The sequence below is a fragment of the Falco naumanni genome, chromosome 13 (genome assembly GCF_017639655.2).
Source record: "Falco naumanni isolate bFalNau1 chromosome 13, bFalNau1.pat, whole genome shotgun sequence".
NCBI classification, from domain to species: Eukaryota; Metazoa; Chordata; class Aves; order Falconiformes; family Falconidae; genus Falco; species Falco naumanni.
The window spans coordinates 24,550,207-24,563,871 of NC_054066.1; the positions used below are offsets into that span (position 1 = coordinate 24,550,207).

General features: G+C 42.6%; 1 protein-coding gene across 3 annotated transcripts in view; it reads right to left on the reverse strand.

Annotated features, from left to right (window-relative positions):
* Positions 1-10,968, reverse strand: part of PRKCI (protein kinase C iota) — a 29,806-nt gene extending 18,838 nt beyond the window's left edge. The window contains exons 1-4 of one of the 3 annotated variants that reach the window (XM_040613131.1): positions 10,345-10,398; positions 8,354-8,393; positions 7,133-7,405; positions 2,545-2,666 (exon numbers count right to left, since the gene is read on the reverse strand). In XM_040613131.1, coding sequence (XP_040469065.1) covers positions 2,545-2,659 — 115 coding nt within the window. In that variant the 5' untranslated portion in view covers positions 2,660-2,666; positions 7,133-7,405; positions 8,354-8,393; positions 10,345-10,398. Of the gene's footprint in view, positions 1-2,544; positions 2,667-7,132; positions 7,406-8,353; positions 8,394-10,344 lie in introns of all 3 variants that reach the window. The other 2 variants (XM_040613130.1, XM_040613129.1) reach the window with 2 other exon arrangements.
* Between the last annotated feature and the right edge of the window lie 2,697 nt (positions 10,969-13,665).

Sequence of the window (13,665 nt, forward strand, 5' to 3'; positions counted from 1 at the left end):
GAACAACTATATTTATTCAGACTCATGATGAGAATCAACAAACCAGTTTTTCTTCATTTGTTTCTGACACCTGTGCAAATAGTTGTGTGTTCCTTTTTGGCCAAAGAAAAGGAAGCTCTCAAGAACATACACCATGCTTCAAACTAGGAACAGCAGGTTTATAGACATACTCTTTCAACAAGTTCAGAGTAGTAAAATTTTGCAGCCAAAGACATTTGGGGGAAGTGTCATAGGAAAATATTTACTTTTGAGTTATAAAGCAAGAAACTACGGACTGAACACAAACATATGGCTAGTATGCATCCTACAGGACATTTCAGAAGACAGAGGTAGGGCAAACTGACCGCATACAGATGAAATAGAAATCTGTCTAAAATCAAATCAAGTTAATTCTATTTTCTAGTTTCATCTGTACATTTAAGTGATACCACTCAACTAAATTAGGTCTGCCTTTGTGTTACCTCTGTGAAACAGAAGTAGTTATACACAATGCTCTGCATCTTGCAAAGGCTAAAAAGACATTTAGTATATGACCTTAGTGGCTAGGTAAATCCAGTTTAGTCACACATCGGATCAAGCAGTTTAGACAGGAAGTAGTGAAGAGTTGGCCTAGGCACCATATCTTTCTTGCCTTATACTACGAGAAGAACAGGTAGTAGTATAACAAGTACCAGTCCACAGTACACACATTTCCTCATGCTGCTGTTGAAGCGTGAACTTCAGTTTTCATGAAGAGGATGCAACACAAGAATTCTCCAAGAAAGCAAATTATGAGCTTCCAGAAAGCATACCAAGTGAAAACACTAAACAGTGGTGGAGAGAAAGGAAGAGAGGAGGCAGGGTTCTGGGCAAGAAGCCATGCATTGTAGATGAAAGAATTACTCATAATAAAGACAGGGTTGGTGTTTGGTTGGTTTTTTTTTAAATACACTCCTCATCACCAGATTTTTTCTCCACTGATGTTAAACTGGAAATCGGTGATTAAAGCAAACACAGATTCCTTGTGAAAATTGAATCTTACGTGAATAAATGAAAGTAATTTAGCTGAACTGAAGCATTCCTTTCTTTAAAAACCTATCTCTAATTAAAGAGCAGAAATTGAGATGGAACAAACTGTTGCTTCAAGTAAATTACTGAATCTGCACAATTTTTCTACAAATGTTTTATTAAAACAAGGTATATACTTCTTACTATGACTGACATTACAGAAACTTCCTCTTCAGCGAGAAATCTGTATCTTCCTCAAGATAAAACAAAACAGCCAGCTTACTACGAAGTAAGTGTTCAGCTCAAATAGCACCACTGCACAGATCAGTCATAAACATTGTTCATTTCACTTTACTGCATCTGCCTGGTACAAACAACTTTGGAATGATGAATAGAATTAAGAAAAAAGAAAAAAAGAAAGAAAACCTGCTCTGATTTCCAAGACTGCAGAATCTCAATACACCTGCCCATACAGCCTTTCCAAAAATCACCTTTGGTCTATGTTTAGGTTTAAGCTCTGCATAAACTGGCAGTTGCCCAATTTTGGATGGGAAAGCTGTGAGAAGGGGAGGAAACAGTTCTATAAGCACCATTTGTGCTGATCGCTGCATACAAATACTAATCACTGCCAACAAATCACTGCACATTATGGCCTTTTATGTACTGCATCAAGTACTTAGCATGCTAAAATAACACAACAGCTACTTCCCAGCTCAGATGTCTCTTTGGTGTAGCTCAAAACCTATGTGTAGAATACACCAATTCCACAAAGGAAATGGGAACTACAAATAACCTTTTCAAATCATTGTAACATATACATACAGCTCAACTGGACTACCTCTGTTTAGGAAAAGGGAGAACAGACTGAACTTTTTTTTTTTTTCTTTCATCCAAGGTATACTTTAACATGGATAATGTAAGTGCTAGAGATGACAAGAGTTCTCAGCCAAAGTTGTTACTGCACTGATGAAAAGTTACAATACATCATTCAGGCAAGTATTTTCTCTTAATATTAAGAAAAAGTTTTATTAGTAGTGACGTGTTAATAGACTTTAGGTTGCTAAAGTAACAGCTGATATAAACACCCAAAATACATTTTTGGTTACACATACAAGTATGTATTAAATTGTATCGATTTTTAGCTAAATACTGTAATTCGTATAATTTAAGGTTAGTTTAACTCTTTCAAAAATTTAAGACTTAAAGGGAACCATGTTTGTCCCCAGCAGTATAAGGGAATACTTTCTAGCCCTTTCTAAGAAAACCTAACATTGAATTCACATTTTGACAGTCACTGAGGGTTTATTTGGTTAAAAAGAAAACAGAAAAAAGAAGAAAAAAAAAAGCGCTCTCCACACTAAGCAGCTTGAAACAACAAGTTTCCAGTAAAGTATACTTACAAAGGCATTGGATAACCATCAATTTTGGAGGCAGATTTACTATTTCTGAAAGTATACCTATGAAGTATGTTTTATCTTATGAAGGCAAAGGGAAAGGAAAAGATGAAAGGGAGAGAAATGCTAGAAAGTTGAGCAACATTGATCAGCATTGATTTACCTTCTTCATCAATCCACTTCATGGTAAAAAGCTGTTCATTGTCGAAGGAGCACATGTCTCGAACTTCATTGCACAGTCCCTCAAATGAGATGGAAGGTTCAAAATATGTTATCATGATGTCCCTGAGCAAGAGAAAAATAAATCTGAGAAACTGTACCATAATATGTAGTACTTGATCATCAGCTCTAACACATTCCATATACCACTAATATAGAACATCCCTGCTGAAGCCCCCTAAAAAAAATTAAAGTCAAATAAAACACATAAGTTCCTTTCCTATAGCAAAGTTAGGCTCCAAGTGATTTTTTGTTGCCAACTACTTGACATTTAATCTTCCAGCTATCTGCTTAAGGAAAACTATGATTTAAATGCCCAAATAACTATGAAGTGAGTCGCAGCAGATAGTAACCACACACAGAAATGAGATATATTATACCAGAGGAAACCAAAAGATGAAATGCCACAAAAATTTTGACGGATGTTGTTAACATATTGCTACTTTAACAGCTATTTTGTTATTAGGCATCAAAATATTGTAAGAACATAGACATTTTCTCCAACTAAATTTTGATTGTGTAGATACGAGAAACTACTGAAGATGATTAAAGAGGTTTCCTAGTGGAAGGGATCCTAGTTGGGGGGAATGTTCCAAATAGTGAAAGTGGAGGTGGAGAGGGGGGAGTAAGAAAGAGAGGTGAGAGACCCCCATGATGCTTCATTGCCACGAGGAGGAAAGGGGACAGAGAGGTATATACTTAGAATTAAAATTTACTACTTTAGTTTTATGCAGAATGGGTATTTCTGCTATAATTAAAAGTTAGTTAACCTGGTGTTTTAAATATGTTAACATGAAATGCTGACCAATTGTCTTGGTATTTGCTGGGCCTTAAAGGGGAATGGGTGACTCAGGGTTGCAGGCCTCTAAACAAAGGATTTCAGAGATACAGTTCAGAGGAAGGGGGAAGGCTGTTTACAACACTACTCTACATACACCTCATGGTAAGCCCAACGTTTGTGCTATGAGACTAATCTTCCCATAAAGCCTTCAGCTCGTTGGGATTTGTTTCAGTTCCTGCCAGCCACCAGCAGTACTTGGTGGATGGAAAAAAATAATAGGAGCAACAGACAAAGTTTATATTTGGTCAAAATTCACATCAACATACCTACTACACTGAAGCATACATATACAGCAAGTTAAACATATTTAAAACATCTTGTGCATGGACAGAGTGGTATCAAGGTGACTTAACGTAAAATACTGTAGTCACTGTCCCTGTACTGAACCACTTGCAGAAGCAGAAGAGAACACACACTATAAACATGCTTGCCTGAGGCTTCTTTAAGTTCAGCGGCATGAATAAAATACACTAGCAATTTCTAAGCACACTAGAACAGCTAGGCTACTTCTGGATTTATGAGCATGATCACAGTTCCTTTAGTTAGGGGAAAGACTCCAGTAAACAGTTAGCATAGTGAAATGTTACCTCTTCCATAAGGTGAATAAAGCAGTCAAAAAGCTGCTACATTGTTTGGTTGAGGAATTGCTCCTCTTCTTTCCACGAGACAAAATGCAAAACAAGGCTGTATTTGGACCCCAGTATTTAGACACAGTACTGTACTTCGGGGCAAATGGGGCTTCTTTTGAAACCCCTGATTGCACCCATCTCACGAGGCAAACTGTGTTCTCTCTGATACAAAGGTCTCCCTTTGCATCCTTTCTCAAAACCCACAAACTTCGAACCCAATGCCAATGTTTGTCTCTGTGAAAGGAGGCAGATTTAACAGCACACTACTGTTACAGACACACAGGCATCAACCGAAGAGAAACCCATGAGGTATTAGAAGGCAAAGTCTCAACCTGTATTTCCTGTTTTTCAGGGAAGGAAATAAGGCACTGCTTACTTAGTGACTTCACTGATTTTGTGCTAAAGTTTACCATCGCTTCATTAATTCACATTTTAGCGCAGATATATTTGGAATATTTTCTTAAACAAAATTAAGTTCTGAAGGGCACTGAGAAGTCAGAGATAAGTATTTCAACTACTGCAGTTTATTTTGTGATTGAACTAGTCAGTAATGGGAGAGTTTATGTTAAAAGAAGTGGCGAATACATGACTACTATTGTCAGACATGTGAGAAAAAGTAAGGTGACAGACCGTAATCTCAAGAGACTACAATCACTGATGCTCTGTCAAAAACTGAAGATTAAAAAACCCAGTAATTAGCAAAATCTGTTCAGCAGGTTTTTTAATTTGATGGTTCAAGTCCACTTAAAATGGGTTTGTCTGTACTACAGTGAACAGAAAAAGTCACAATGTTAAGATGTACTGAACATGAACAGTCCAGGAATCCCTCCATATGTATAAAGTAAAAGCTGGTACCAACTGGAAAAAAACCCTGCCACCCTCTTCCTACTTGTTGCTACCTTTAAGCAGCAAAATAGTTGCTCTTCAAATAAAAGGAAAGTTTAATTATTTTATAATTTAAGTTCTCTGAATAACTACTCTAATACCTCTAACGGGACTGTAGCCGACAGTTACTAAAGATATTCAGAATACCTTACTGTCTCTGTTGTAACACACACTAATCAGTCTTTCAGAGAACCCCAGCTAACAGCAGCATAAATATATATATATGTGTATGTAAGTATGAACAAGGTTCCACAAGCAACATTTAGCAGTTTTCCTCCAGAAGTAAAGCCAGCTTTACATGACACAGAAATGAAAGATTACAGGTCTTCCCAGAAGCTTTATTTTGCCATTTTAACTATAGTGATGACACTGGCATTTTCTCCTGGGACAGGTCTCACTTTCAGAGCCGTTCTATTACCACACCTTTGCATTATATTTTTCTATATGCATTATATATATATTAGATATGCATTTTCCACATTTCCTGCACCTAATACAGCACTGATGATGTCTTCGTTAGGAAAAAGCTGTATTCATTCAAACTAAGACAAAGCTAAATTCTACTGAGAAGAAACGCGGCATTCTAAACAAAAATTAGCAGGCCAAGTTAATGTGGACCGTAGCCTGCTGACCTGCGTGAAAATACACAAAATGCTTTCATTCACTAAGACGTGGGGAAGAATTTCTTGACGACAGCCCTTTCCTTCTGATGAAGATAAGCTTATGCACTGCTTTTCTAAGTGTCTTTGTTACAAAGCTATTCTAAGACATAATATCCTTATTTGTCTCCTTATGACACATACAAGGAATTAGAAGAAAATCTGATTCAAGCACACCCTTTTCACCACCACATTTGGATGTGTCAACTGACTTCTGCTACGGAAGCATCAGGGTTTTTAGAATTTGTTTTAGCACTATTATAATAGCTCTTAATCAGGGAACTGTGAGTAGGAAACATGCAAATAAACAAGACAGTACTTGTCCTGAATTACTTTCACTTGAAATGTTGTCATGTATATCTTCCATAAATATTACTAAAGGATCATTTTATTCAGACTAATAAAAGGCCTGCATGAATCAATACCTTGCAAATGTAAGGATCAGTAAAAGATAAGCCATAGGAAGACTGAAAACATGCAAATGGTGAATCTAAACACAAACACTGGAGAACAGATTTTAAGTATCTCTGGAAGATCACTAACCTCATCACCATCTTCCCCATCTTTCCTGTGATCAAACAGCTTTTCTCATGCTTTGTCTTTTACAGATCATCCAACAGTCATAACATCCTCTAACAAAAACACCCACAAGCAAACAACCTTCCCCCCCACGCCAACAGTGAAATACAATTCCATATCAGTATCTCATTTTTTACTTCTGAGCTTAAACTTCTGTGAGGGAATAATCCACTGTAAGAACAGAAACTACTGCCTCAGATTTTTCCACCTGCAGCATAATACAGCTATCACGTACTATGTATGTGGACATGCACAGATACATAATCACATACTATCTATCACACACCTAGGTCATTCATTAAGGCTTTTGATAACAGCTAATTATAGCTCACTGGAATTAATCCACATGACTCTTGGTGAATTATGCTGTTTCAGTGTCATTTCAGTACCACAAGGTGCAGGAACTGCCATTCAAAACATTTTAAAGCATCTCTTTCCCCAGTAGAAGTCTGAGATCTCAACCTGCCTGCTCCTGCAATCTCTTTTTCCGGAAAAAATATATCACCAGAAAATGAAATAAATGTTGAAAGAGCAAGAAGAAACATGTGAAAACATGTTTGTAGGCTTAGACCAAAGCTTTCTTAACCTGAACACTCTCCTATATGGAACTCGATCCTCAACAAACAACATAAGACATTGAGCTGAAGAGCTGATCAGTAAGTGCTCAAGACAAAAGAATAATATAAAGAAAGGACGCAAGAACTCAAAAATTCTTATGAAAGTTGTTAGGTTTTTGGAAATATTGATGGACATACATTTTGATTTTACAATTAAAATTGAACTTTTTTCTCCCCCACACCTTCCCCACTCACATTAATGCATTAAAATTAAGACAAGAAGCAAGTTTAACATGTATCACGAGAGGACTGTCAGGAGTATTCTTCGTTTGAACCAAACCAAACTGAAGGTGAGCAAAGCATTGGTAACCTACGCCTTTACCTGCAAGTCCAACACACATTACAGCCCACATGGTCCCAACAGTGCAAAATCAATGTCAGACACAGACAGAACGCAAGCCAGCAGTTCTAACTATAACAGAAAAATGGTTCTTCAAGTGTGCTGTTTGTTTGGTTTTGTTCCTTTTTTTAAATCAGCAACATTAATTCCAAGGATTCCTAGAGCACAAGAACCTGTTCTCTATTGCTACAATGCAGTCCTCCTCACAGGTACCAATGCTGTAAAAGCTTCTTGTACTGAACTGACAAAAAGCACCTAGAACAAAAGAGATAAAAGGTAAACTGAGTAATATCAAAGCTAAAATGGTTGTAATTACAGATGCTATTCGGTGCCATGCATTTGAAGCTGCTACACTTTGTTACTGTATCAACAAAAAAGTATGTAAACATTTGGTGTAAAATAGTAAATTCCCTAAGAACTCACTCAGGAACCTCTGTTATACACACTGCAGAGATTACAGTAGGTCTTTACAATAGGTAAGACTATTTTCAGCATTTTAAACAACCAGCCCTATGAGACAGATAAGCTTGGCTTACCTGAGAGAAGGAAATACCTGGATAAACTCAACTTAATGCCCTAATTCCCAAGTCTCCGGGAATTCCCTATCCCCTTATTCTCATGATCTCTGTTCAGTTTAGGAAAATCTTCCTTCCTGGTTTTACGTATTTCATGAATTTAAGATAAAGAATTACCACTGCACAGCTGAGTGAAACAAAAACCCTTCAAAGATCTCTTCGCTAAAGTCTTTGTCTTGGCTGAGAAAAGCAATTAGGCTCTTGGCCAGACTAAGTGCTGTTTTGGGGATTCAGGTTCCTATCTGCTCTGAGTTGGTAAGTGTGGAGTCTCGAGCCCCAGGGAAGTATCCAGACTATCAGATTCCCAACCGTTTCAAGAACAATCTGTGCTTCTGAGTTGCTGGGTTTTTTTCTTTAATGAGAAGTTCTAAAAGATGAAAAGACCTTCCTAGCAAGGCTTTCACAGTAACTTCTACAACCCACTTAAATGCTTCTATTAAAATTAAATTAAGAGATTAACATTTCCTGATTAATACTATTTCCCATTAAATCCTCTATCCAGCTCTAATTTTGAGACAGTTTATTTGACAAAAGGAGAAAAAGCTGCCTTTTGCATCAGCATTTACATCCTCAGTCTCCAAGTTGTTTCAGTGTAAGTTCAGGTAAAGTGTTCAGCTTTGATACCCACTTCTTGATAGCGCTAGTCTGAGAAGCAGGCATGAGACCTCCTGTTGTAAGAAAGCAGAGAGAATAATTTGTTTAGATCTCTAAACAAATCATGACCAAGGCATTCAGCTTGTTAGGTTTGTTGGTATTCACAATGGTTAACCAACACCCTATATGACTCGGTATCATTACTAAAAGTAAACTGATGTTTGCATTAACAGATAAACAGTCTATACATTAGACCTAAATGAAACATTCCAGTGCTTTCGAAATTATTACCCAATTTCAATATTCAAAGTGTCATAAGCCAGCATTCCCATCCAATATAGCAGTTTTCTTCCTCAGTCCCACAACCCTGAGCTGCTTTCTCTCTCTTCTTTGCACCACAGCCTCCCTATGCTAAAGCAAGAATTCCTGTGATCCAATGTGGAAATGATCAAGATTAAAACTGAACCAGCAGAAGACAAACCGTTTTAACCCAGAAAAGTTCTCACTTTAGTTCACTGCCTGATCAAAGGAACACTTATGCTAGCTGATAGCCAGGGGCATATCCACGACATTAAGAAATGATGGATTAAGGGGACGTAAAACAAAGAGCTTGGAATTTCACATACTATTACTTTGGCAGTTTTTCACACATCCTTTAAAGCCACAGATTGTGCCAGCCTCTACAGTACTTCCATAGACTTTTGTCAAGAAAAGTCCCAAAGCCAGAAATCAAACACAGTAGCAAACACCAAGTGCTCAGCATGGCTCCTATATCTCTCCTTAAAAATATAAAGCTAGAGATAACAGATAGTAAATACTGCAAATATATTTTTTCCTACTTAATACAGACAACTAGAAGGAAGCTGTTGAGAGTATCATGTGTTCACTCTTAATCCAAAAATGCAACCTACATTTTTTTCTGCTTACATCACCTCCTCTCAGACTTAATGACCCAATGAACCACTATCAACCCTTGCACTCAAACCTTAAAGTTAGGTCCTCTGTTACTATTTAATAGGGGATTGTGAACCCAAAGCAGAATGCTGCTTCTGCCTTCTATGCTATTATTGGAGAGCCATTGAATTAGACCTGCAAAATTCAGATGTTGCTGTGCAGATCTCTAGCACATTTTTTTCCCAGAAGTGTAATTGACAGTAGTCTTAGTTACCATTGACAGACTCCCTCAGAAGTCACTCAGTCCCTGAGAAACACCCTAAAACCTGATGAAATAGGTTTTCATCCAAACACTGTCTTCCTTTAGACCCGAGCATCATTTAACACAGAGAGACCAACACCAAAGCTAGATTCTGAACATATCTGTTTTGGTTTTTTTTTTTTGAAGTATGAATTTTGGCATGTGTCCCGCAATAAAGCGCTACAAAGGAACACGCAGTAATTCCTGGCAGCAGGTAAGGCAGCGGTGCGGCGGGTGCGCGCAGGGCAGGGCAGGGAGGGCCCCCCGGGCCCAGCCCCGCTCCCCCGTCAGGCCGCGGCGGGACGCAGGATCCGGCCCCCCGGCCCCCAACACCTGAGGAGCGGCTCCTCCGAACACAGGTCCCATCATCGCACCCCGGTTCAGAGCGGCACCCGAGAGCCATTTCCACGCGGCTCTTCAGTCGGGGGCGGGGGTCCCTCTTTTCCCTTTCCGCCACAAACAAGCGGATATCCAGGGCTTGAGGTGGTAATGTCTCGGCACACGCACCGAAAAGCCAGTGTATGAGGCACCGCCGCACAGAGCCACCGCTGACGGAAACCCGCGCTGACAAGAGCTCCGGCCACCGGCGGAGAGCCGGGGATGTTCCAGGGCCACCGCGCCACGGCACCGGAGGGGAGCCCGCCCCGAGCGCCCCAACACACTATCGCGGCCCCGCCAACCCGGGGGCACAGCCCCCCCAGAGCCCGGGCCCAGCACCCCCAGCTCCCGAGGTGCCGGGCCAGGCCCGGTCGCGCCGCTCCGCCCCGGGCGCTGGCGAAAGCCTCTCCTCAGACCGGCCGCCGCCCCCCGGGCCCCACCTCCGTACTCACCCCTTGTAGTAGGCCTTCACCCGGACCTGGTGGGCGCTGTCCCCGCCGAAGCCGCCCCCTCCGCCGCCCGGAGCCGACATGGTGCTGTTGCCACTGCTGTCCCGCTGCGTCGGCATCCCCCTCTCCGCGGCGGGCGGCACCGCTCGGGGCGGCGGGCGGGCGGCCCAGGGGAGAGCAGGGGGAGTGGGAGGCGGCAGCGGCGGCTGCGCGACCCCCACCGCTCCCCGCCGCGCCGCGGCCCCGCCTCCTCCTCACAGCGCCAGCCCGAGGCGGGTGGGACCACGGCGGGTGGGGGGACCAGCGGAGAACGGGCAGGGGGAGAGCGTGGAGCCGCGCGGGACGGCGGCAGAGGAGAGCACGGGCCCTGCCACAGCAGGGAGCAGCTGCCCGGTGCACGGCCGGCCAGCAGCTCTGCCGCCCGGGGAAGGCGGGCGCCACGCCTCTCGTGTGCCTCCCCCCTCCGCGTGCTACGTGGGCTCTTCCCCGCGGGGCTCCGGCGTACACCTGCGGAGCGGAGTGCTCCACGCCGAAGCGGAAGGGGGGAGCCGGCGGCGCGGAGGCAGCAGGGGGCTCCGCAGCGAAGCTGCCGGAGCGGGTGGCTCCCGAAGCCGCCCGACAGCCCCTCTTCGCCGGCCCCCGCGTTCCGAGCGGCGGCGCGCCCCGTCGCCTCCCCGCCGCTTGGTATGGCCCACCGCGAGGCATGCTGGGACTGCGGGGCGGCCCCGCAGCCCTGGCGCCGGCTAGGCGGGAGGCCGGCGGCGGGCAGCGCCCCGCGTACCGGGCGGCTGCGGGCTGGGCTGGGCCGGGCACGCCGAGCCGCCTCTTCTGACTTTCAGGCGTCCGGCCTCTTTTGGCAGCGGCTCGTCCTGCAGGGCTTCGCCCCGCCGGAGCTGCGCTTAGGAGAGGGAGCAGAGGAGGAAAATTTGTCGGTTTACTTTGGTACAAACAGGATTGTCCTAATTTTCGGACTTAACAAGCCAGAAACGCCGTCAGTAGTGCTTGGTGGGAAGCAGCTGCTCTGCCTGCAAGCAGCCGGGGTGCAGCCTGCGTGCCAGGCCCTGCAGCTGAGCTGTTTGGCGGAATCAAACCCACCGCTACCACCCCAGCACCAGGAAAAAGTGTCTCGGACACGTCTGTGTTCCTTCGCGATTGGTTTCATACCGTGATTCCTTCATTTATGTCCTCACTACCAACCCGATTTGAGAGGTGCCACAGAAAGTTCAGGATTTTAAGACTGAACCATTGCAGAAGTAGCACGCAGCCCTTCAGCAGCCAGCGCAGAGCTGGCAGGCTGCTGGCACTGCTATGGCAACATGCTTCTTACGGCTGCTGGTCACTGAAACATTTTCTGTAAGAACTCTAAAGAATCCATGCAATGATGAATTGCCCACAAGACAGTATATTTGGTTAAGGTGCAGCTTTAGTTACCGTATATGAAATGGCAAAGATACTTTTTAAGACAGTAACATAGCAGTAACATGCTTTTTAACTAGGCAGGGTAAACAGGGATGGTTAACAAAAGTTTTTTTTATTCAAACTGTTAATCATAAACCACCTTTATCACTGCAAGCAGTATGCCCTTCCAGTTTCCCTATTTAACAATACATCAGTACTTTCTCTGGTAACACATACTTATATTCCCCGATGCTCCCTAAGCAGATGGATGTTTCTGGCAATCCTAAGAAATAAGGAAGGTTTGGGTTTTTTCTGCTACAGTAAAAACAATTCCTTTTTTCTACTACCCCCCTGCAAACTCCAGTCACTATCACATCTGGCTGCCTGTATTACAGCACCATGGAGGTGAGCTTTTTGTGTTCGTGTACAGGCTGCTACATGAGAGCTGCACTTTCCAGTCAACACACCTCACTTTGATAAAACAACTTACTGCTTCATTTGCTGTTTACCTTAGGTGTGGTTACAAAATTTTTTTCATGCTACTTGACCTTCCTGCACTATTGTGGTTGGGTTTTTTTCTCAGAAGAAAGTTACTTGCTCCACCCAGCTTCCACACATTCTTACATCCTTTCCGTACAAGAGGAAGTACATGGCTGTATCTGAACTCATATACTGCAAGCAGGACTTCCAATGTTTTCTATTTCCTACTGGATCGCCAAGAGTATTTCAGCATCAGTCTTCACTTTCCCTACACCTTCTTTTTTAACCTATGAAAATTCCTATTACCTCCTACTGAATCACCGTGTTATCTTTTATAGAAACCTGGCATCCTCACTAGACCTGGTACATTGTCACTACTTGCCACAGGCAGTCCACCTGTGGTAACTGCTTCAACCCTTGGGTTTAGGGTTGAGTTCAAGCTCATCTATAATACCTTGGATGGTATTGGAGTTTTGCAAGACACCTGCTGAGATTTTTTCTTTGCAAAGTACTTATCTATGCCAACTAGCTGCTAGGTATCTAGCAATTTTTCTTTCCCCTTCATGTCCACGTATCAGCTGGTCAAATTGCATTATGAAGAAACAAGCAACCTAACTGCAGAATGTATTGCTGATCTACATTTTACTATTTGTTCCTATCGCTTTTATCAAGTTTTTAACCAACTTCATTTTCATTCACACAACTGGTTCTCTTATCAAATACTTAAGTGTGTCACTAACTACCCATAACTATCCATAACTGTCCAATGCAGCAGTTTTCTTCCTAACTCTCAATGGACTGAGCCGCTTGCTTTCTGTATCACTGGGAATACAAGCAACTTTGAAAACACTATATACCTGGAGACTATTTAGTAATGTTACTGAATGCTTAGACACAGAAAACATCTCTTTGATCACAGGAAGACATCACGGAGAGGGCAAAGTGCCGAGTTTGTCAAGATGACCCATGTAAACTGACTTAGGCCTATGTGGCATGGTGGCTACTTGTCTTTACAGAGGTTGGGCTTTGCTCATCTATGCCAGGTAATATGCAGCAGCTGCTATTTTTATTATTGGAATTAGCATATAGGAATTACTGATGTAATTCAATTCTGACCAGTTATGGTTAATTTAGATGGAGAAGCTGTCTTCCCCACAGCAGAGAAAGGCTCAGAGCCAAGATTTTGTACTGAAAGCCAAGTTAAAAGTTCACCACCATCATCCTGGCTGAAGCTGCTGAGGTCTCTGAGCCACCAATGTGGAAAACCACTAGAAGCAACTACGTCCCTGACCTTAAATCTCCCAACAGCACTCTCAAACTGCATGCTGCATGTCTTTCATTTTCCTGCTGTAGCTAAAACACAAAGTCAGTAAAACTTACTTGCCACAGGCCTTAGCAACACAGAGCTCAACTCTATCGCTCCCACAGGAAAATTTAAGCAAACAT